Source organism: Natrix helvetica, assembly GCF_964273705.1.
Source record: "Natrix helvetica genome assembly, chromosome: 1".
NCBI lineage: Eukaryota > Metazoa > Chordata > Lepidosauria > Squamata > Natricidae > Natrix > Natrix helvetica.
This window is the reverse complement of record NC_138548.1, coordinates 82,219,961-82,244,538: the sequence shown is the minus strand read 5'-3', so window position 1 is coordinate 82,244,538 and position 24,578 is coordinate 82,219,961. Positions and strand designations below refer to the sequence as shown.

Sequence of the window (24,578 nt, the reverse complement as noted above, 5' to 3'; positions counted from 1 at the left end):
CCTCTTTCACATATACACTCTTACAATATCTTTCCCCTCTCCAAAATCTACCAAAATCGCAACTTCTCCCTTTCACCCTGCCCTGCATTATTGATAGATATTTATCTCCTAGAAGCACATTCCACTTTGGATACATTATGTTGAAGATCTAGACCTCTGGCAGGAGTGTGATCCTACCGGTTTAACAACCGGTTCGCTGAGCGACTCTCATCCTCCCTCCCTCATCATTTTATTAGGATATAGAAATACAAAGATTTTCTTTATTTAGCATCTACAGAAGTCATGCAATCACTGATACATTGTCTATCCGCTGCAGGATGAAGGCCTCTTCCGCATGTTTTCAACAGTACAGTCCTGAGCTTTCTTTTGCCAATTGGGCCTGCAATAATTGCGGATGTCATCAATCCATCTTGTTTTAAGTCTCTTTTATGAATGCTTTTTATCAAGTGGGATCTATTCCATGACTGCGTTGGTCCACCGGCCATCAGTTCTTCTTGCTATGTGACCAGCCCATTTCCATTTCAATTCTTTTACTCTCTTGATGATATCGTATACTTTTGTTTGTTCTCTAATCCATGTGCAGGTTATCTTTCTATCTAATGCCGGGCATCTTTCCATAGCTCTTTGCACCATATAAATACACACACAGATACAATGCAACACACTATAGGAGATTATATATTAAGATCAAACCACAATAAAATCACCATAATATGGAGCCATAGAATTGCAATGGGCTAAACGTTATAATTCAATGTCTCAGGAAGCTAACCGTCTAACCGCTTCTGGTGTGGCTGCAATGAGATCAGCCCAGATGCCTTGAAATTTCCTGAGGGAACATTCTTGAACAATGTGTGTTATAGTTTGTTCCGGTGCACCCTAGTTGCACTGCAGGCTCTTAGTCATTCCACACTTAAAAAGTTTTGCCTTCTCAGGAGATCCCATCAGACGAGAGGGTGATTCAGAAAATAATGGAATGCGCAGAAATGGACATATTAAAGCTTATTATCAAGGACAGAGAAGAAACTGAATACTTTTTGACATGGGATGCATTTTATCAATGGCTAGAGAATAGAAACAGAAGTTAGGAAGGAGGAGATACAAGAAGAGAAAATGTTGCTCTGGAGAGAAGTTTATAATGATATTGTGTATTATTGTAACTATTTTGATATATAGTTATATTATTGTAATGAATATAACAACAAATATGTAGACTATGAAATTTCAAATATTTGTACCCAGTTCACACTCTGTTTGATGGAGATGAAAAGAATCATAAATAAAATAAATAAAACATTTAAAAAAGTTTTGTCTTAATTCTGGCATGGCCTATCCTGATTCTCTTCAGGTGCTTCATATTTTTCAGGGCAACTGCATTTCTAAAAGTGGTTTTATTGGATCTATGTGATCTGTTTGGTTATGGTTATTAAAAGTTACCCATCTTAATCATCATTTTTCATTTAGATGGTAAGATTATCAGTGTGTTAAATACAAAGGTAAAAGACTAATATAAAGTAAGAAAAATATAAAAAGTAAAATAAAAAAGATATATAAACATGGATTTCCTCCCTCCAGATAAGAATAAATAATATCATAACATCTCTAATACTTCAATTTAAAAAATCTTCTTCCCATATACTATTTCTTACCAATAATTAATATATAAGAAGTCATCATTAGGTTCTATTCAGTAAAAATCTATTGAGAAATATCAGAAATAGTAACATATTATATTTTAACTTTAAACTAATAAATCCATACATCCATTTTTTATTCCAACTTATTACTTTCTGTAAGAAATAAAGTAAAATATACCCTTCCTCATTTTACAAACCGATCTTTAAAGCCTTGTTGTTCAGTTCTGGACAAAATAAAATTCCATTAATAGCTATCACTTATATTAATCCTGATCAAATAAATCCACTTTGAATTCCTTCTATTTACTTTTCTTGATCTTTAATCCTGGAAAATGTTGTCCCAAAAGCTGATTTTTTAAACCATTTTCTTTTCATCTAGTCTTAGAAAGTTTCCTTGTGTCCATATATTCCAAAGTCATGTTCCAAGTCACTCATCTGATTTATTATTCATATGTCCCCTTTAATTATGAAGACAACAACTGGTTTTATTTGTAAATCCATTGTGGCATCTTTTTCCATATGATTCATATTCTGTATTTTAAAATGCATTTTGAAATCCACAGAATCTTTGTCCGTATCACTTTTGTAATCCAGCATTACTTTTAAACTCCAAATCCATATTTTAATTGTTTCTTATTTTATTTTAATACAATTAATCCATCTTCCATTAAATAGTGTGTCATCTGGGTAGAAATATAGTATACAATAACAATTAGAATTTACAACCATATTCATTATTTATCTACTCATGACTTACTGATACACATAACATATCTGATACTATAACAATCCTCTTCTTAAGTTATTTGATTCGATTAATATATTTTCTACATTTCACTAATCTACTTTCATTTCTAACTTTCATGTTTGTTCTCTAACCATCAGTAGAATGGTTCCCATATGATATAAAATTCAGTTTTCTCCTTCTCTTTAATTGCAAATTAAATCCAAATCCATATTCAAGTCAGTCACAATCTCTCTTTTCTCCAATAAAATATTTGGTTCTGCTGGATCTTCTCAATAAATTGTTCCCAAATAGTTTTAATTTAATAGTTTTAAAAATATTCTTAATATATAGAAACTCAAGAATAAAAGAGCTTTGTAAAATAGTTAAGAGAGGAGGTAGTGCCCAATTTGAAGATGCCAAATCACTGCTTAGGTAAAATGATTCACCCACCTCAACAGCTCCTCCTCAAACCTGCTGGAGCTCTTTCACAATCTCTTCCCAAAGGAATTTCTGTTGGGAACAAACTTGTGGGCGATCCTTGTCCTCTCCTTAATCCAGAGAAGAGGTATCAGGAGCCAATCCTTTTACTGGTTCTTATTTCTATTGCGGTTGCCTGCTATTGCTATCTCTGAAAGTGTGTCTCTTGAAATGCTCTGAGGCTTGGAAAGATGGAAGGAAAAAGAAGTCCAGAGGGACTTGAAGGATGAGGCAGGGGACAGTCTGACATGGAGAAAATCTATATCTATCTATCTATCTATCTATCTATCTATCTATCTATCTATCTATCTATCTATCTATCATCTATCTATCTATCTATCATCTATCTATCTATCTATCTATCTATCATCTATCATCTATCTATCTATCTCTATCTATCTATCATCTATCAATCAATCTATCTATCTATCTATCATCTATCTATCTATCCATCTATCTATCTATATCTATATCTATATCTATATCTATATCTATATCTATATCTATATCTATCTATCTATCTATCTATCTATCTATCTATCTATCTATATCTATATCTATATCTATATCTCTATCTCTATCTCTATCTCTATCTCTATCTCTATCTCTATCTCTATCTATTTATCTATCTATCTATCTATCTATCTATCTATCTATCATATATATATATATATATATATATATATATATATATATATATATATATATATATATATATATATATATATATATATATATATATATATATATATATATATATATATATATATATATATATATATATATATATATATATATATATATATATATATATATATATATATATATATATATATATTGTTGCAGCCTATTCATATATTCAAGAATAAAAAGCTAAAGCAAAGCTAATATTTTCCTATTAAACTGTTTGGGAACAATGTGGTATGTTGTCCCATAATCTAAACCTGTCCCTCTTGAAGTGGGAGAAAGAGAACACACACAATTTGCTTAAAAGAAGGGTTCCACCATAGCCGAATTACTCTGTATTTTTATTTGTGGCCAGCAGATGCTGCTGCAGACTTCGAAAAAGAATAAGGCAGGAAAAGTTCTCCCTCTGCACAAAGAAGTGCTGGTGACAACCAGACTCAAATCTATTTTGACTTCCTGCAACCACGAATACGTAGTGTATGCCTTGTAATAGCTGTGCCCATACAGTCCCAACTTTATTTATAATTTCTCCCAGAAAGGCAATAGGAATGTGAGTACAAAATAGCACCGGGTTGTGAATGCTAAAAAAGACTCAGAGCCCTGAAGGAGATCATTTTAGACATCAAGCCAGCAGCTGTGGTTCAGCTTGGATAAATGCTTTCACATTAAAAAAAAAAAACAAAAAACAGGCCATAGAAGCTATGGCTTATCCTTCTCCCTAACTAGATTAGTTTAATTTTATTCTACTTTATTGCCCATGTCTGTAGGGTAGAGTTTGAGTCTCTTTATTTGTTCAATTTATGTTCCATTTTCTCTGGAGTTGCTTACAGTTCTGCACACACTGTATATCTCACTTAATTATATTGCCAGAATGACAAGCTCGTAAGAAAGCTTCTGCAGAGATGCAGGGCCTATCCCAAAGACACTATTGGATGGCCAAGACTTGAGGCTCCCTTAACCAGCTCTTTTTAATCATTTAATTTACCCTGATAATTTTGGAGAGATGCTCTCCCCCCCCCCCACACACACACACAAAATTTAAATTTCTATTTAAATCATCTGTTTAATTTCACATACAGTTTTAATAGATACCATGGTGGCACAGAAGTTAGACTGCAGTATTGCACACTAATTCACTGCTCACAGCCTGGAGTTCGAATATGACTGGCTCAAGGTTGACTCAGCCTTCCATCCTTCCTAGGTGGGTAAAATGAGGACCCGGATTGTTGGGGGCCATATGCTGACTCTGTAAACTGCTTATAAAAAGCACTAGAAAGCAGTATATAAGTCTAAGTGCTATTGCTAATGCTAACTGACTGGATACAGAGTAGATGGGTGGGGGAAACCAAGCATGTGAGTGATTCTTAGGTGGGTGGAAGAAATATTTTTAAAAGAAGAACTTTACAAGTATGTATATCTGGAGAAGAGCCTAATGCTGGGAAAGACTGAGGGCAAAAGAAGAAGGGGATGACAGAGAATGAGGTGACTGGATGGAGTCACTGAAGCTGTAGGCATGAGCTTAAATGGACTCCAGAGGATGGTAGAGGACAGGAAGGGCTGGAGGAACATTGTCCATGGGGTTGTGATTGGTCAGACATGACTTTGCAACTAACAACAACAAATTTCTATTGTGTACATTTGCCCAGGCCTAAGTGTGCATGCCTGGATTGATTTTTTTTAATGAAGAAGGAAGGAAACGACTGGACTTTAATCAGTGTTCATGGCCTTGCCAAGAATAATGTCTTGTCCCACAAAATTTCAAAATGAACCACTTTTACACCATTTTATAAATTTACAGTCTTGAAATGACCATTTAATGCTACCATAAATGTATGCTTGGACTCCAGAATTATACAGTCCAGGAACACTTTCATTACCATTGATATCTCTGGTGTAAATAAAGCATCAGAATAACTTTGGGACTGATTAGGAGGTGGTAAAATCATGATGACTAATCTCCATGCTTCTGTAACCTGACATGTAATTTATTCTAACATCCTATATGCCTAGTAAATCCCAATTTTGCATTTGAACAGCTCACGCTTCTGACACTCCTTGTGAGTGAGGTCTTAGTTCCATGGCTTTGTCTCAAAGTGATGAGCATACACACAGATACACAAACACAAAATTGTAATGCTGGAGGCACATTCTGACATCACAGCTAGCAATTTGAATCCATCAACAGAGAAGTAATACCACTGAAATTAATTGATTCAGACATCAAATGTGGCATGTAAGTAAATAATGAACCCTGCCTTGGGATCAAAAATGTTTCTTTTCCATCATTCAAACAGCATTGTTTTCTGTGTGTCTGAGCAATGGCATTACGGGCTCAGATAATATTGCTTCCAAAGTTTGTGTAGAAAGAAAGAAAAAATATGGCTGATTTCACTTGTCAAGCGAGCTAGTTTCATACCTAGTTTCTCAAATATATTTTTGTCTTGGCATTAAAGGTAAATTAAAATGAAATAATTTTAAAACTCTTGGAGCATCTTGAATAATGAAGTTTATATGACATATTACAGTCTCAAAGCAGCACATTTCCATGGGCTGGAAACTTTGCATCTCAGTGAGCAAATTATAACAGTGCAATTTCAGTATCATTATTCTCAAATGATGGTGATGATGGAGATTTATTCTGCCCCTAGGGACTTAAGACAATTAACAACATTACAAGTCCTGATTCTTATTTACAATACCATCTTTCCAGAGCCTGTTAAATGACTTCAAAGGCCAACTTGATTGCACAGTATGCGTTCCTTCCTCTGGGCAAAATTCCACGAAGAAACTTTATGAAGATCAACAGTAAACATTCCATTAATTTACCTCTTGTCCAATGGCAAGTGATTACAAAAGTTATAATCCCAAATCACCTGGGGCTTAGCTTCAATTCAGACAATTTCTATGCAAAGACACTGCACACTTCATTATTCTTCCATCCCAAAAATAAAACCCCACTCTTCTAGGCAATACTCGACTTATGACCATAATGGACCCTGCCTGTTGCCATCATATGACTGACTCAATGTTACAACCTCTTCGGTAGTGATTGTTAAATGAATACCACAGTCATTAAGAGAACCAATGGTTTGCCTGCGCTTGGTTTTGTCAAAAAATGGGAGTAAATGTTGGTTTTTAGAAAGACCATTGTAAAATGCATTGTGGGACTGTGGGACCCTGCTTTGAAACTTCAAAAGGTTGCGAAGCAACAAGTTGCAAGTAGAGGATTACCTGTATAGTATTTAATCAGCTATCCCCAATAGAGTAGACCAGAGGTTGTGTTCAGCCGGTTCTGACCAGTTCTGGAGAACCAGTAGAATGCCACCTCTGACTGGCCCCGCCCCCATCTATTCTCTGCCTCCAGCTGATCATGAGGAAATGGGGATTTTGAGATATCCTTCCCCTGGGGTGGGGAGGGAATGGAAATTTTATAGTCTCCTTCCCCTGCCATGCCCACCAAGCCATGCCCACCAAGCCATGCCCACCAAGCCATGCCCACAGAACTGGTAGTCAAAATTTTTGAATTCCATCACTGGACTAAACCACATCAATATCTGGATGTATATCTCATGTATTACTTACTAAGTAAAGCTCCTCCATAGAGACGGATAGGCATTTTGCTGTTGACTACCTCTTCCTTGAAGATGGCATCATAGATTTGATCTGGAAAGGTGAGAGCCTGGAAGAGAAAAACAAATTTCAGTTAAAAAAAAAACCCTCCTCTAACTGAAATATTTAGTGTCCAAAGAAAAGGATTTTCACTGAAAATAGAAATCAGATATAATTAAATCTGTCTCAGACAGATGTCAATGCTCACAAAGAGAAGTTCACTTGGATCACTGTTTCATCCATGCAACTGAACAGCAGTTGCAGATAGTAGTGGGGAAAAAGAGAGGGAAGCTAAAAAAGCTACTAAAACATGGTATTTTGTTCTTTTATAAAACAACTGCAGTGAGATTACTATACACTCAAAAGTGGAAAAGTTTGAGGAATGGTTGGTGAAGACAATAGAGCTTGCAGAGATGGCTAAATCGACTCCTTTGATTAGAGAAGGAACAATTATCTACTTTTATGCTAACTGCAAACCCTCTAGTGCATGAAACAAAAAAAAAGACATTATGAATTATGAGTTAGGAAAAATGAATAGAAAAAAGTGAGGTTTTTTTGTAATTATAGATATAATTTTGTAATTATACTTATATTTTCTGCATATCTTTTTTGTTTTCTTTACTCCTCGTGTTAGTTTTATTAAAACTTTTAATAACGTTTATATTAAAAAAAAAACAAATAGAGAGAAAACCCAATCTTTATTGCAGAGAAACTTAGAGCTGGAAGAGTTTAGATAATCTTACTCAGTGTAGCAATCTCAGTTAAAACATCCCAGACAGATTACTGTCTTGATTCTATTAGAATAATTCCATCGAAGAAAAGCCCACCACTTCTCTGGTTTTATTGATTCCAGTCAAACTGTTGGTTTTTTTCCTTATAGGTTTACTGAGAACATATGCACCAAAGATAAATTCCTTGTGTGACCCATCTGTTCTGTTCTGTTCTGTTCTGTTCTGTTCTGTTCTGTTCTATTCTATTCTATTCTATTCTATTCCATTCCATTCCATTCCATTCCATTCCATTCATTATAGTATCAGTGCATGTTTTCCTGTAAGCTAACTTCATTAGTAGTCTTCACTTTGGAGCAAGAGATGCCAGTGACATCATTTAGTCTTTGACTTCTGATCACAGTTGGGACCAGAATTTCTGTTGCCAAGCAAGGTGTTTGTTAAGTGAGTCACATCCAATTTTGCAAATTTTACAAATCTTAAAACAAATCGACTGCAGTTGTTGAGTGGATCATATGGTCATTAAACAAATCTGGCTTCACCATCAATTTTACTTGTCACAAGCCAGCTGAGAAGGTTGCAAATGGTGATCATATGACCCCGGGATGCTGCAACCATTGTAAATAGATGCCTCTTGTCCCATCCACTATCCTGCTGCAGGCTATGTTGTCTCTTATCTGTCCATTTAGGGACAACATTTTGATTATGTGACCATTGGGAAATTGCCATGGCTTGTGATAGGATTGGTTGTAAGTCACTGTTTTCAGTGTTTTTGTATCTTTGAACAGTCACCAAATAAGTGGTTGTAAATCAAGGACCACCTGTATCTAAAAAGTGCTCTTGAACTACTGTCTCCTCCTAAGTCTTCTTTTAGAAAAAAACGAAAGCTTAAACGTACCACTCTGGTCTCTTCCTAAACTTAATCTCTGATGCCTTTATCATCTCCATTGCCACCATAAGTGATGCCCAGAACTAGAAACAATGGTTAAGCATGATTTGATCAAAGTAGAATAGAGTGGCATGATTACTTCCTCTGATTTATAAATTATACTTGTATACCATATTAAGGTTGTTGATGCAGCCTTTAATTCTATTTGCCTTCTTTGCAGTCTCGCCTCACCCCTGGATCATATTCAATATGGATCAATTGCTACCAGAAATCTTTCACAAAATCTTATTACCAAGCTGGTATCCCACTTCCTTTACCTGTGCATTGGATGTTTGATTCTTGACTGAAGAACTTTACCTGTGCATTGGATGTTTGATTCTTGACTGAAGAACTTGCCTGTAGTAAGTTTCATTCTGTTACTACAGGCCATTTATCCTATCAGTAGTGTTTTGAATTTCTTTTGCTCTTTTTTTCTTCTAGGGAGGGGGTCCCCAACCCCGGGGCTGCAGCCCACTACTAGACCACAGCCTATTTGGAACCAGGCTACACAAGTGGTAGCTAGCTGTACACACATGCATCAGAGATGGTGTTCATCCAGTTCTGACAGATTCTGGAGAACCAGTAGTGGAAATTCTGAGTAGTTTAGAGAACCTGCAAATAGGCTGGCCCTGCCCCCGCTGCCTCCCAGCTGATGTTCTTTTGTTGCCCTGAACAGGAGAAAGGAGCTGGAAAACAGGTTAGTGGGGTGGGGAGGGAATGAGGATTTTGCAGTATCATTCCCCTGCCATGCCCAACAAGCCATGCCCACAGAACCCATAGTAAAAATTTTTGAATCCCATCACGGACATGTGCGCAGCTTCACTTGAATGAGCAGCAGGCAGTTGCGCCTGCCCTCACATGGAACTATTCAAACTCCCCCCACCAGGTCACAAGCCAGAAAGGTTTGGGAACAGTTGTTCTAGCGTATTAGGTATCCAACTCAAGTTTATGACACCCTGCAAATCTGATACATCTTGAACTTAGTATTGTATTCGTTCACATTAGTAATGAAAACTAATGAGTCAATGGCCACTTGCTGTCTCTCCAATACGATGAGGAAACATGGAAACATTGATGAACAATGGTCAAGGGACTGAATCGGAGGACAGAATTTTTTATAGATTTCATAGAAGTCTTACAAATTGCCGAGAACAGAATGCTATCTAGGGACAGACGTTTAAGTAATTTGACAAGATAACCTCCATATAAAAATGTTTCCCCTACTTACCATGATGGCAACTCCAGAAAATATGATGGCTGAGACAAACTGCCAAACCCTGGAAGTTCAAATGAAAAAAAAAAAAGGTTAACTATCACATCCTTTAAATATGGCATCAACAATAAATGAAAAATAGTTCTACTTCTGCAGAAAGGGACATCTGAGCAATTCCTAACAAAAGACTGCAAAATAAAACAGGTTAGAAGATATGGCTTTTAACAAAACAATTTCAAAACACTTGGGGGCAGGAATCAGCAGGCAGTCCAGAAAGAACATTCACATGTTAATTGCCTATCATTAATATAATCCAAACATTGCTAGTGGGGTTTTCTTTGGAAAATAGGATGTTCCAGCTAGTAAGGGAAATTTTAAAAAATAATACCTCCTCTAAGGAATTAGAGAAGCCTGTTATATTTATATAAACCCCAGCAGTCCTCCAGATCTATTGAACTATAAGTTCTATCATTCTAAGAACAACAATAAACAATACAACAATAAACAATGTGATAGAGATTTTAATGCCACACGCAATCCTTCACGATTGCCCTGTTTAGCAACTGTTCAAAGGTGTGTGCAAAAATTTAGGCACTCCTGCTTAAATTGTATCTGTTAAGTGAAGAGAAGCCGATCTACATGGTACAAAGTTAATTTTGACGCCTTTTTGCTTATTTGAATGCATACTTACTATTAATCTGCAGCTGTTTATAGATTTATAACAGTGACTACAGCAGGTTTAGACTTTGAAAAACTTTTCAGCCAGTCCTTAATAACACCTCCTTTGGCAGAAATAACAGCTTCTAAATGCTTCCTCTTTAGTCAGTTACAAGGGTTACAATCCTTGATTTTGGATATTTCCCCACTCTTCTTTTTAGAACTCATCTTGCTCAATCTTTCTATTTTGTGGAGATTGCAACAGGTATTTGCAGATAAATGTACACAATGTTATTTTGATACACACCCAGGGCTGTCTTAACCCAAGGGCCTGCTGGACACTTGCCCGTGGGCCCTACGAGCATAGGTGCCCCCCATATTAATCTGTGTATGTTAACCCTTCAAGGCACCTTGTATATAAATACAGCAACATATTTATTACATTTTACTGCACTTTTTATTAATACTAACATGCAAATATATGTTTCATTTTATCAACCATTTACATTTTTTATTCCTGTGAGTAGTTGTCATAGGGGCCCCAGTACACTGCTCTGCCCGGGGCCCATAATGCTGTAAAGACGGCCCTGCACACGCCTTTTACAACAAGGGACTGTTGCTCTGGATTAACATCACCCTCCTAAGCCTTGTAAGTTGATGCCACATAAATATGTCTTTAATTCTCAGTACTTAAAACAAACACAAATCTGAAAATAACTTTTGCCTCTCTCAAATTTCTTGCACCGCATGGGATGAGGTACCGCCTGAGTGAGGTTGCTCTTTTTTTGGTTGCTCCTGAGCTCCAGGCCAAATTCTAAGACATGGTCTTCAGCAGTGTTGCTTTTGCGCTCTTGGCTGATGTCCCAAGCCAAGCTCCAGACAGGAATCTCACCAAGATTTGCTGTTTACCGTAGTTTGTGGTCCTTGGCTTAGGGGAAGAAGCATGAGCTGTGCTGAGCCTTGGGGCAGTGAGGGTGGGAATTATTTCTGCCTGACTGCAGCTGTTTTTCCCAAGAGCAAACAGCACTTCAGGAAAATTTTTGGATCATCATCTTGCTGAAGTATCAGCTTCAGTTTCTTCACTGAGAGTAGGACATTAATTTTAGGATGTATTGATCATAATTGAATCCATTCTTCTTTTACCCCCACCCATAGAAGAAACTCCTGCAATGTTGATTGTCCCATACTTTCAAAGCACAATAGATCCTATACAGTGTTTAAGGATTGGCAAGAAGTTGTTTTTTCTTCAAATATTTCAGCCTTGTCCTCCAAATGTATCATATTTGTTGTGACCAAACACTTCAAAGGACAACTATGAGAATCAGCTATGCACCTATACAAGAATCAGCTAAACTCTTCAACCTATTGTTTACAGTGATCTGTGACTTCTGCTTTGCAGAAGTCTGATTGGTTTTCTGAAGATCAGATTGGTTTTCACACAGTTCTGTTTCTTTGTCTTTCATATTTTCCTTTGTCAGCAAAAAAATCATTTACAATATTTTTTCATTTCTTAGCGATGCCTCTCACAATAGAAATTGGCAGCTGGAAACATTTACAGAGGGATTTTTTCTGTAGCTTGCCTGTTTCTTCTTCTTCTTCTTTTTTTTTTTTTTACTATTTTTCAAATTTCAGAGGAGTCCATGATTGAAGTAGAAAGAGACAACAATCACAACCTAAGAGGTTAGACGAATCAGAATATTGTTTAATTGTCTTCACTTGGCTAACTGTAGTCTATCATCTTTTGAACCCTCTTCAAAACTTTACAAGTCTTGCAAATTGTGCAAATCTGTGTATGTTTGTGTGAGTCCAATCTTTTGCTTCTGCCATATTCACTGTTTCTTATTCTGAATCTATACATGACAACCAGAGGTGGTATTCAGCTGGTTTGAATGAACCAATAGTGGAAATCATGGATGGGCTGGCCTCCTCCCACCTGCCATCCCCCCCACAACTCTTTGCCATCCTATTTAGTCAAGTTTTCAACCTGAGCGCATGCATGCAAGCCGCATGTTGCAATCAAAGTACATGCGTGAAAGGCCAAGCGCATGAGTGGATGCATGTATAGAAGCATGCACACTCACACTTGTGAACCGGTAGGGAAAGTAAGTGAATGCCACCCCTGATGACAGCACATAAAGGCACTTGCATCTATAGAAAAATAGGTTTAACTTTGTCCCATGGAAGAGGTTGTGTCAATGTCTCTTCACTTGGGGATTCAATGAAACATACAACCAGCTGTGCTTTTATTTTTACACACCACTGTAAACACTTGGTTGAAAGCACTCCAAAACATTCTCAAGTTTCTTATTTGCAAGTTGTTCCTGATGAACTTAGGGAGAAGGGAAATAAACCTTGTTCTCTGTCTGATGCATCATCCTAATTATTTAAATAGTATAGTGGCTGCAGGTCTAGGGGTCCCTACATTGTGGAATGAGTCACGTTTTTCCTTATTTTGGAAGACTTTACTGAACTGCTTCCCATCAATAAACTTTTCAATAGATAGAATGGATACGATATTGGATTAGAAGTCAAGAAACTATGAATTTTAGTCCTGCCTTTGGCATAAAAGCCAACTCCCCGGTCAGTCATCCCCTCTCAGCCACAGGAGAATGACAATGGGAACCTACTTCTGAAATGTTACCAGAAAAAAACTGGAACTTGTTCGTTTACCAGTCAGAAATCAAGACTGAAGCACACAAAAGACACACCAGCCTGCAATGCCCTAATCTAGGAGTGTCAAGTGGCATTTGACACTCCTAGATATGGCGGCGTCACGTGATGTATCACAACTTTTTTCACCTTCATTAAACCAGGCGTGGGCGTAGCCAGCGTCTGACATGTCCAGCTTATGGGCCACGAGGTTGACAGCCTTGCCCTAGTCCACGTTCAATGTCTTAACCACTGTACTCTTGAATTCTGTTCCTTTTTAAGGCCATTCAAACTCAAGGTTAACTTATAATTTTAAAATATCCCCTGGCAGCACTATAAATCCAATTTCAAGAGCCGTAGCTGGCCTGGCTCAACCATAGTTTGATCATATCGCTCCTGACGGGTTTTTAATCTTGTAATTTTACTTAGGGGATTTTAAATTGCAATCTTAATTCTATCTCCATTTATCTGTCTACCTCCTCCACGTATACGTCTATATTTATTTGTATGTACCGTCTATATTTGTATTTTATGTGTTTTTATTGTACGCCGCCCCGAGTCCTTCGGGAGAGGGTGCGGCTAACAAATAAAATTTTATTATTATTATTATTGATGGATTTCTCTCATTCTTGACAGTAAATTGAAGGGAGAACTTCAGATTCACATACAGTAGCCAATCACAAGAACATCCCATGGCCATATTGGCCAACTGTAATTAGGACCTCTAAACTTAAAGCTTTCTCCTCATCCTGTACCTGCATACATACTGCCAGATAAGTATTCTTTATATTGGTAAGCTATGGAACCAGGACTAGAGGCAAAGTTGTACTTGCCACTAATTTCACTACATAGGGGTTTTCTGTCTGCAGGATGATCATGTACACATTTGCAGGAAAAGCAAGCATGCTTGGAGCCAAAATGAGTAAAATACTTGGCACCCCTGTTATGTATTCCTGGTTCATAGGTTCTGAATGGAACTTACCTGAGCCCCAAAGGTTCCCTCACTGCAAACTTGATTTCATTGCCCAAGACTTGACTGATCTGGAATTCAAATGGATAGAATAAATAAACTGATTCAGAGCCACCCTGGAAAAAACATTTGAGGAAACAATGCATGCAAATTATATTTCTGGTCCACAAAAAAAAAAAAAAAAGAACAATTAATATTTGCTGAGAGTGAAACTGTGACTACTAAAATAGCTCAATAAGGTCTAAACCACCTCATACGAGTTTTATTTTATTGCCACTCTACAGGTGAAAGATTTGGTCTATTACTCATTACATTGCAAACTTTCTCAGGAGCACAAAGCTAGATTCCTTTTGTGCCCTTGTTAATCCAACTGAATCGGTCCAGTTTAGAAGAAAATAAAATCTACTTTTTGTTCTTTGGAGAAAACATACATGTAATGAAACAAATTGCATTTTTGCAATGGCTGCAAGGAAGATAAGAAGGCACATCCTAACAAACATTGCCGTTAATATTAGAGTGACTGTATTGAATGGACATAATAAAAATAATAATTTAATTTGTTAGCCGCTCCCTCTCCACAAGGGACTCGGGGCGGCGTACAATAAAAACATACATAAATACATATAAACATACAGATACACATATACACATACATATACATACACGTATACATACACGGAGGAGGATTTTAACAATTAAATACATCACGATAATAATAATAAAAATTAGCCGTTAAAAATACCCCATAATAAGATTACAAATTAAAAGGATTGTCAGGAGGAATAGGATAAACTACGGTTGAGCCAGGCCAGATAATTGAAAGAGGTGGGTCTTGAGCTTTACACAGAAGGAGCGGAGATCGGAAGTAATCCTGATGTCAAGGGGGAGGTCATTCCACAGGGCTGGGCCCATCACAGAGAAGGCCCTGCTCCTGGGTGTCACCCCCCGACACTGTTTAGCGGACGGCACCCGGAGAAGACCCTCTCTGTGTGAGCGGATTGGTCGTAGGGATGTATGGGGCAGGATGCGATCCCGCAAATAACTAGGTCCTGTGCCATGGATTGCTGTGATTTTATTTGAATTTTGCTAAAACCTGTGGTTGAAAATAAATGTTGAAATAAACTGTATACCAGCTGCTACTCTCATAATGTGTAGTCTACAACATTCAAAACTATTCATATTGTCAACTAATTATGAATCCAACACATCTAGAGAATGCCAATTTGGAGAAGGATTGGTCTAAACAGATGGCAAGTAAGTTGCCTACGCCCGAATCAACAGCCACTCTTTATATGGAATTAGCAGCATCAGCCTTCCCCTGATGCCAGAAAAGGCAGGAAGTTGAACTGATGGTTTGGCTACTGGGTATGGTGGTGTATTAAGATACTTCTCAGCAATTTAAAGCTGCCTCTTTATGGGAAAGGACAGCTTATACACGAAATTTTTATATCAAGAAGTCAGGCAAGCTCCGGTATAGTATCATCCCACCTGTGTCTCTGGTAGCAGTTCTCCAGGGATTCAAACATCTTGAGTGGCTTGCTAAAGATGTCTGAAACAGACTCCAAATTTGTTTTTTGGGGTTTTTGCACAAATAAAATGTGATCTATTACTTGCTTATGATCCCTTTGCAAACATCTTGGGGGAATAGCATAGTCTAGTTGTGCAAATTCGAACAAGAAAGTGGGAGGATAGGAAATGGGAGCAAAGAAACTCAGTATCTCAAAGTTGACTGCCTGAAAAACAAACTGTCCCAGATGACACAAGAAAATTGCTGAAGCCATAAAAGCTTTCATCTCATCCTTTCTTCAAAAGAAAAACAATGGTTAAAACTGTTTTTTTGAAAAAAAAAAAAGACAATTACACAGGCCTTAATTTAAAAAAATAAATAAATATAAAAGGTAAAGAAAGATCAGTGACAAAATTGTGGAATCCATAGAAAGTTATCTGAATGTAACTGCAAATTACCAACACTCATTTTAGGTTATATCTCATGCAGCTGCTTCCAACATGGTTTAGTACTTACTAGGATGATTGTTCTCACTCCAGGGGAGAGACCCAGAAAATGTTTAACACTTTACCAATGGGTTGCGCTCAATATTCACAACAGGCAAAAGAATGGATTTTATAGTTTTAAGATAAAAAAGAGTGAGTTTAAAAGGCAAAATTCTGCCCCCTGTTGCAGATATTTGTTTTTTAATTTTTATTTATTGATCAAATCCATTTGCCATCCATCTCATGGCAGAGAGAGGGAAATATAATAATTACTGAAAAAGGAGTACTCCAGCAAAATTATCTTTGGGTAGTTAAGAAAGTACAAATCACAGGAAAGAGAGAGGCCCAAGGAAGCAAAAACAAAGGCAATTTAAACAGCCTTCAGTTGCTTCCTGCCATCTTCAGCTTAGCACTATCAACTAGGAAAGCACAGTTTGCATATGCATTGCATTGTTATTTCCTGCTTTTAACAAATGATACAAAAGCAACTGAAAAGAGAGAAAAAAATTACAGTTAGCCTTCTGTGAGCTAGCTGGGTAGGGCAAAACCCTGCTACTTTATTGGGCTATATGGTGGCTTTAGAGAAGTATAATTAAACATAGATAGTCTCAAGGGTGCTTTTTCAAGAGGCAACTGGACTTTCTAGTTTTTCTTTGAAGACATTTTGCTTCTCATCCAAGAAGCTTCTTCAGTTCTGGATGAGAAGCGAAACATCTTCAGGGAAAAACAAGAAAATCCAGTTGCCTCTTGAAAAAGCACCTTTGGGACAATCATGACTTGGATAACTAGAATCTCCATAAACATAGATAGGTTTCCCCAATATAAAAAACCAACACCCCTCATCTTACAAAGAGACCAATTTCCTCTTCAAGAAAGTGATATTCTTTGGGGTGGAGTGGAATTGCAAAGGAAATCACGAAGCCATACAGATGGAGCTCCTAAGCTTTGAGATTTTACAATCTATAGCTAGCGCATTACTACATAAAAAATAAAATTGTTTTTCTTTTGTGAGGTTTAAGCCTCACATGTCAATTAGAGAGTTGTGTAACCATGGATATTTACAGGACATGAGTTATTCTTGCCCATAGGTCCTCTTACTATTCCAAGTTCTGGGAACTCTTACTACAAGTCTAATTATTGTCTGAAAGTTTGTCATACTTTTGGTTAGACAGAGAAAGAAAGAGAGAGAAAGAAATTTGAAACATCTACTATGAGGAGAATTTGACCAAAAAAAAAAAACCAATCATAAAATAAAATGTAGCACAAAATTATTTCTTTACATAAATTGTTCTCCCTTTTATATAACCGTATTATGGACACTTTCCAATGACCTTTCAAAATTACCAGCATTTTAAGGTAATTCCAGTTTTCAAAAAAAAAGGATTACTATAATTCCGTTCTCAGAACAGAAAAGGCTACATACATGAAAGACACCTGTTCAGAAAGTCATCTGACAAGGATCATTCTAAGTTGCTAAGCAACTGCTGGGGTTCAACGCGAAAAGGTCAATCCATTAATTAAAAACACAATATTTGTAAGAAGCAGAGCTCACACAGAGAAATGGACCTTGCAATCACATGGAGCCAAGAACCTTCTCCCTACTTTAAGAACACCACTTATCCACTCTGTGAGAGAGATAGGCAGTTTCTAAACTTTGATATATAAATAAATAAATAAATAAAAACACAAGAAGAATAAACTGCTCTTCTGGAAAGGGTGAAAAAAATCTAGAGGAAAAAAAGGGAACAGAGCAAAGGAAGCTGGATTAAAGCAGCCCTGAAAAATCCCAGACACAAAGTTAGTATGGATGCCTTAAATTTATCATGTGGCATTGCCCCAATCAGAAAAGACTGGATCTGTTGCATATCTCTGGCATATTCTAGGCTTCCTTTTGCCAGAATAAAGAGGCAAAACGTTATCCTTTCCTCTGACAACTTGGCTTTTGAATTTGGCTATGGAAGTCACACTTTGTAACTTTCGGCAGCATGGGGCTGTCGAACTCACCCTCTTGGGTCTTATTAAAATGCATTCATTCAACAATAAATTAGCAACTGAAGAGTCTCAGCTATTAAAGTTTCCTTGAATTTTTCTTTCGTTTCCTTTTCACTTTTTGTCCAGGGGCCTTTCAGTCAGGGGAAAGCATTTCATTTTTGTTTTTAATTTTTGTTTTTGAATAAGAAGCAGCTCCCAAGGATTACAGTTAGAAGTCGACATATAATAAGGAGGAAAGGGAAGGGGTGTGTGTGACAGAGAAGTGTATAAACTCTTCCTTTCTTCTGTTTTGTCCATTCAAAGAGGAGCATTCAGAGGATTTGCTTATCTCAGTTGAAGTACTATCCACCAGTCTTAATGATGGCGGCATATTGTCAGCATAAAATGTGCCACTCCCACTGACATTTCTATCCTGCCACAGGAAAGTTATCAATAAATGGTAGTGCTTTCTGAAGCCCTTTCACCTTTTCTACATGGTCCATGTTTAGCTGCTACTTCTGATTCCAAGCTTGTTGATAAGTGTGTGTGAGACACCAGTTGGAAACATCTGGTGGGCAAGAGGGCAATATCCCAAAACTAGTAGATCAACGTAAAATGGCCAATAGATTTTAGATTGTGTTTACACTCTATGAAGATACTTGACCAAATGGACAGCGAGGTTATCCTGGCTAACTACCTGGTTGGGAGAAAAACCTACTTTAATTGTAGAATCATGAACATTAAGCTGCCATGGGTGTGAGTTGTGGATGAGTTGAAGTTAACAACATGAAGATGTGGCAGGAAAAAGTTGGCTGGGGCAAGTTTATACCTCATGGGTTAAGTTGTGTAGCAAACCTCAAAAGTCACAATTTTGTCAATTTAAGATCAATACATTTTTTAAAAAAACCTAAACATTTCATCAAAATTTGCACTAGCTGATATATAGTAGATACTTATTCAAATTCTACCGTGTGATAACTGCCCATGCCAGCTGGGTTGCAACCTATATAACCTTTGCTAATTTAAGAAAATCCAAACTATACAAGGTGCAATATGCTTAACACTTGGATGGGAAAGTGTCGGGCATTGAATTTTAGATTAGTTTGGAAGTTGATGAAACATTCTGAAAAACAGCAAAAGATTAGCTGTACATTTCTTGGCCATTCCCTTTAAGGCAATTGATGCTCTTGTAATAAATCATTGATCAAAAGCAAAAGAACATTGTGAAAAAAGGCATAAAGAGAGGAGAGGAGAGATACGATAGCTGTACTGAAAAAAGAATTTTTGTGAGTTACCTAGAAATCAAAGCTCTCTATTCTTTCAGTTTAGAGAACCATAGGTTTTCTTACACCTACAAAGACATGTCTCTAATGAGGTAAGAACAGTAGCTTCAACCATCCACCCCCACCACATAGGCCTCATAATTCCCACCCACTGCTGTGAATCTATCCTCAAGCTTTTGCAATTAATTCACATACACAACAGTTCTGTATGTATGTGTTAGTAGAAAGATGAGGTTATGCAATTGATCAGAAAAACATTGGCTTCAATATAAGTTATATAATTAGGGGGAAACCAAAGCAATAAATACATACTATGAATTCCCACTTTCTCCTGTCTCATCTACCTTGCCTCTGAAGTGCAGTTTCATTCCTTCCACCCAGGCTTAAATCTAACATTTCCCCTTGGCTGTTAATTGGTTCTCCTTTTCTATCCCAGCATTCAACCCCCTTCTTTCCAAGTATCAAGGGAGGAGCCGACATCGCGACGACATGACCTGCGATCTCGAAGTCCCGAAATAGCAGTCGATACTTTTGCCGCTGGAAGGTTTCTATGGACCTAAACCATCCCGCAGAGACGGTAATCGGGAAGAATATGTCTTGCTGATCTCAGGGACCCCACAAAGTCCCTGATTGATCCAAGAGAAGTTCTTCTAGCCGGTGACAAAAGCGTAGCCACAAGCTGATGAAGTTGGAACAGCTCCGGAACAGAAGGAAATGGAAAGAGAAAGTGTGTACAGCTGGTGAGGAAACATTACTGTTTTAAAAGACACTGCCTGAAAAAAACCTTAAAGCTAAATTAAATTTGAGAACAGAAAAAATAAGCAGCAAAATTTAGCTACATTGGATTGCATTGGATAGTGTATTATCTTTCTTTTTAAATGCTATTTTATGGATGGAATTTGAGCAAAGCTTTTTAAAGTGAATGGATTTGTTTTTCTTCTTCTACTTTTTTATTTTTGTAACCTATGGATTACAATTCTTTTTTTCATTTCTATAAGAGTTTTTTTCCTTTTTTCTATTTTGTTTCATTTAAGAATTTTACTTTTTTTTAAACCTGGAATACAAAAAATATAGAAAAGCAGTACAAAGAGAGCTGTACCATTAGAGAGAAAGGAAGCAACATTGCCACTTGGAGGCTGGAGGTTTCAGCTTTGTAAACATTGTACTTTCACTTCTCTCTTTGATCATTCTGATTTTGCGCTTTATGGCCTTGCAGCTTGTTTACAAAGAGTGATAAGAAGGGCACGGGGTGTTTATGCTGGTGTTCTTTTGAACCTTATTGCCAACAGGAGAAAAGTGAAACAAGGTCTTATTGTGAGAGATTATAAATGAATTTGTGCTTAATCTAATAAAAAGCCTTGAAAGCCAGAGTGGCAGTGTTTACCAGTCGGAAGAAGGGCACAAGGTCAACATCAAAAAGAAACTTTAACGTTGCAAGAGATAATGTTTGAAATTCAAAAATTATTAGAAGTATCAGAGAGAATTGAGGAGAAACTGGAAAATCTAGAGCATATAACAGTAAAATATGATGGAGAATCTCAATTGGAAAAAGTGGAGGCTAGAGTCCTAAAAATTGAAGAAAAAAATGAGCACAAAGAAAAAAAATTTGTTGACATCTACGGTTAATGGAGTGTGGTTGGAAATGCAGAGAGTGGAATATGGAAAGGAAGCTAGATGGCCAGGAACTCTACCCCAGATGGTAAGGTACAGAAGAAGGAAAAAGAGAAGAGTTGATGAATTTAAGGAGAGAAATCTTATCAGAAGTACCATTGATGACCAAAGATATGCTGATTAAAGAAACAGATGGAGGGTATCGAGACTATATAAGAGATGCAACAAGCAATGAGTTGCGAAGAGAAGTCTGCACAAATATTATTAAGGAAATAATCAGAACATTAATTCCACACATGGCAAAAGACATAAGATTGCATTATTAATGGAAAGATACATGTTGATATATGAAAGCTTATAATAAAAAATTAGTTAAACTTAGTTAAATTTAGAGCATTATGTAAAAAATGAAGTGATAATGGATATGGTTAAATAAATAATTGACAATGATAATAATGTATACATATGTAGTGGTTTAATAAGAATTAATTGGATATGAATGGTAAATGGTGACTATGAAAGAAATATTAGAAATTTTGTTATGACATAAAAGCTAATAATAAAAAATTGAATTGAATCTAGTTAAACTTTGAGTATTAGGTCAAAAATTGTTATGATAATGGACATAGTCAAATAAATGTTTGATAATGATAATAATGTATATATATATATATGTATTGGCTTAATAAAAGGAAATTGGATATAAATTGTAAACAGTGATTTGGAAAGGAGGACTAGAAACTTGGTTACTAAATATTATTGATTTTTATTTAGAATAGGTTATAAGGATTTAATGTTATTGCATGATATTGGAAATAGCTAACGAAATGCCATTATGTGGTTATGCTTTAAACTTTGGAATATTTTATACAAAAGGGCGTTAAAACAATTGTGGTCAAATGAAAATTGAGGTATGATGATAGTAATATTTGATTTAACATATATAATTTGATATGTATTATAGGTGATGACTGTGGAAGAGATGCACGAAAGATTTTTGTAACCAATTGACACACTTTCTATAGTATGTAAAAAAAGAGGATTCTTTGTGTTGTATTTGTGTTTATTCAAAAATAAAAAATAAAATTTCAAAAAAAAGCACCAAAAGATTAATTTTTAAAAATCTTGTTCATTGAAATGCTACTTCGAACATAGGAGAAATCATGGTTTCCAAGAACTCCTGTATACAGCCTCTCAATTCTAACTTCTGCTAAACAGTCTAAGAAGTTTGTCCTACAAGGCTGATCACTATTAGTGGGTCCTACTCCAAGTCACATTTGTGCAACTTGCACAGATTGTTCCCAACCCCCTTCCTTCTTCATGTATGTGCCCTGCAATCATCCTTCCTTTCTGATCGAATAAAATATTTGATTATTTAGGTTAATAGACCCCCGCCCCCCCAATCCTCAATTCTGGAATCAAAAAAGGATAATTTTTGTTTTGTAGGCATGATCAAACAAGATGACTCAAGAAACAAGGGCTTGATGAAGACAAAATCTTTCTTTCCCTCAGCAAGTGTCACAATCTTTCAAAGTTAACATGTCAGTTAACATGTCAGTTAACATGCCAGGGAACAAAGCAGGCTCTTATTACATTTGAATCATTGTACATATACACAGCCTTTGACAAGAGGATTGGGAAATATTGCTTGCATACAGATCACAGCACTCTTACTCTGGCTGAAATTGACAGAAATTGGAGTCTAACGTTACCCAGGGGTCATTGGTTTACATTCATCAACTCTCTCATCATTTTTGGAATCTTAGAAGAAATAAGAACCTTATAGTAATATAATTAGTCCCCAAACACGCTTACCCCCTCTCTCAGATGCACTCTATCTGATTAACATTAATAGTGTATTAAACAGATTTATCCTCTATTGAAAGGCAATTCAGATTTTGGATGTTTTTATGAACACAGCATATTCATATTAGGAAGTAACTACTAACTACTTCTATCCAGCTGAATACCCTACGTTCTACCAGGAATATGACTTTAGAGCTAGAAGGTAGTCTAAAAAAAATAGTCAAGAAATGGTCAAGCTGTAATCCTCCAAATGTTGTTGGACTGCATCTCTCGCCATCTTTTACAAAGGGCTATGCACTTAGGATTCATGGGTTTTGGAATTTTAAGAGTTTCTGGAGGATAACATGTTCTTCAGCCCTGCCTAACCTCATTTCCTGCAGTTTTTGAAGTATGTGCTCAAACTATATACCATATTTTTCGGAGTATAAGATGCACCTTTTCCCTCAGAAAAGAGGATGAAAATATTCATATAAGCTGTATTCGGCTTATACACTGAATACAGCATTTTTTGCCTCCCAAAACCTCACCACCTTCACCAAAATGGCCGTGCATACCTTTAGGAGGCTTCCAGAGTGCTCCTGGGGGCTGGGGAGGGCAGAAATGACTGAAAAACAGGCCATTTTTTGCTCAATTTTGCCCCCTGGGCCCCCAGGAGCACTCTATAAGCCTCCTAAAGGCTATGCATGCCCTTTTTTGGACAAAAATCAGGGGCGTTTTTGCTAAAAATGGGCCACGTTTTGCTCGTTTTTTGGGGGGCACCGCCAGGAGCACTCTACAAGCCTCCTAAAGGCTATTCATGCCCTTTTCATAAAATTGAAACAAAACAGGCCCGTTTTTGCGAAAAACGGGCGGTTTTTGGGAGGTCTGCAGAGTGCAAAAACTTTTTTTTTATTTGCCTCTTCAAAATGTTGGTGCGTCTTATACTCTGGTGCATCTTATACTCCAAAAATATGTTAAGTGAATATTTTTTTTCAGCAAGAAGGCTTGTTGATTCTAAGGGACCACAATTATAGATACTCTTGGCAGCTCATTACCTTTGACCTATGAACCTCGCCATCGTCATCCTCTCCACCAACACCTAAGATCTTCCTTGTCTTCAGACGGCTCACAAGGTCTGTCTGGCTGTGCTTCTTCATCAGAGGGGGAGGCTGCTTGGTTGCCATGGTGACTCACGGGTATTTGCTGCCTTGGACAGAAACTGAAATTAGACAGACTAGAGGTTAGATATATTAGAAAAAAAACATGCATCTTAGGGAGGTTCAAATCCAGATTTTTTTTAAAAAGATGTTCATGAACATCCTTTTCATTTCATGCAAATGATTTAGCCAAACACAATATGGCAAGTATTTTATTCTTTTGTTACAAACTTCTAAGTACCCCCAACAATTGCAGCAATAAAATATTTTTTGACTGTGGAATATTTACTTCCATTTGAATGATGAGAGCATGCTAAGATCACCCTCATGATGCTTCTACAATCAGGGAAACTTTAGACAGGAACAGGCAAGCGTGGCAGTAAGTTTTGCTCCTCAAATCATATCTCAAAGGACTCTTAAACAATTTACAAGATCAGCTTTTTCATGCTTCTTAGTCTGAGAAGCAACAGCAACAAAACACTCAGGCATAGGATTCA

The 24,578-nt window shown here is 36.8% G+C and overlaps 1 protein-coding gene across 3 annotated transcripts in view; it reads right to left on the bottom strand.

The window, feature by feature from the left end:
* TP53I11 (tumor protein p53 inducible protein 11) overlaps positions 1–24,578 on the bottom strand; it is a 373,245-nt gene that overhangs the window by 4,521 nt on the left and 344,146 nt on the right. For all 3 annotated transcript variants that reach the window (XR_014174047.1, XR_014174048.1, XM_081937883.1), the window contains exons 2-5: positions 23,980–24,143; positions 14,295–14,353; positions 10,022–10,070; positions 7,111–7,207 (exon numbers count right to left, since the gene is read on the bottom strand). Coding sequence is in view for 1 of the 3 variants with exons in the window: in XM_081937883.1 (XP_081794009.1) it covers positions 7,111–7,207; positions 10,022–10,070; positions 14,295–14,353; positions 23,980–24,108 (334 nt within the window). In the remaining 2 variants the exon portion in view is untranslated. The remainder of the gene's footprint in view (positions 1–7,110; positions 7,208–10,021; positions 10,071–14,294; positions 14,354–23,979; positions 24,144–24,578) is intronic.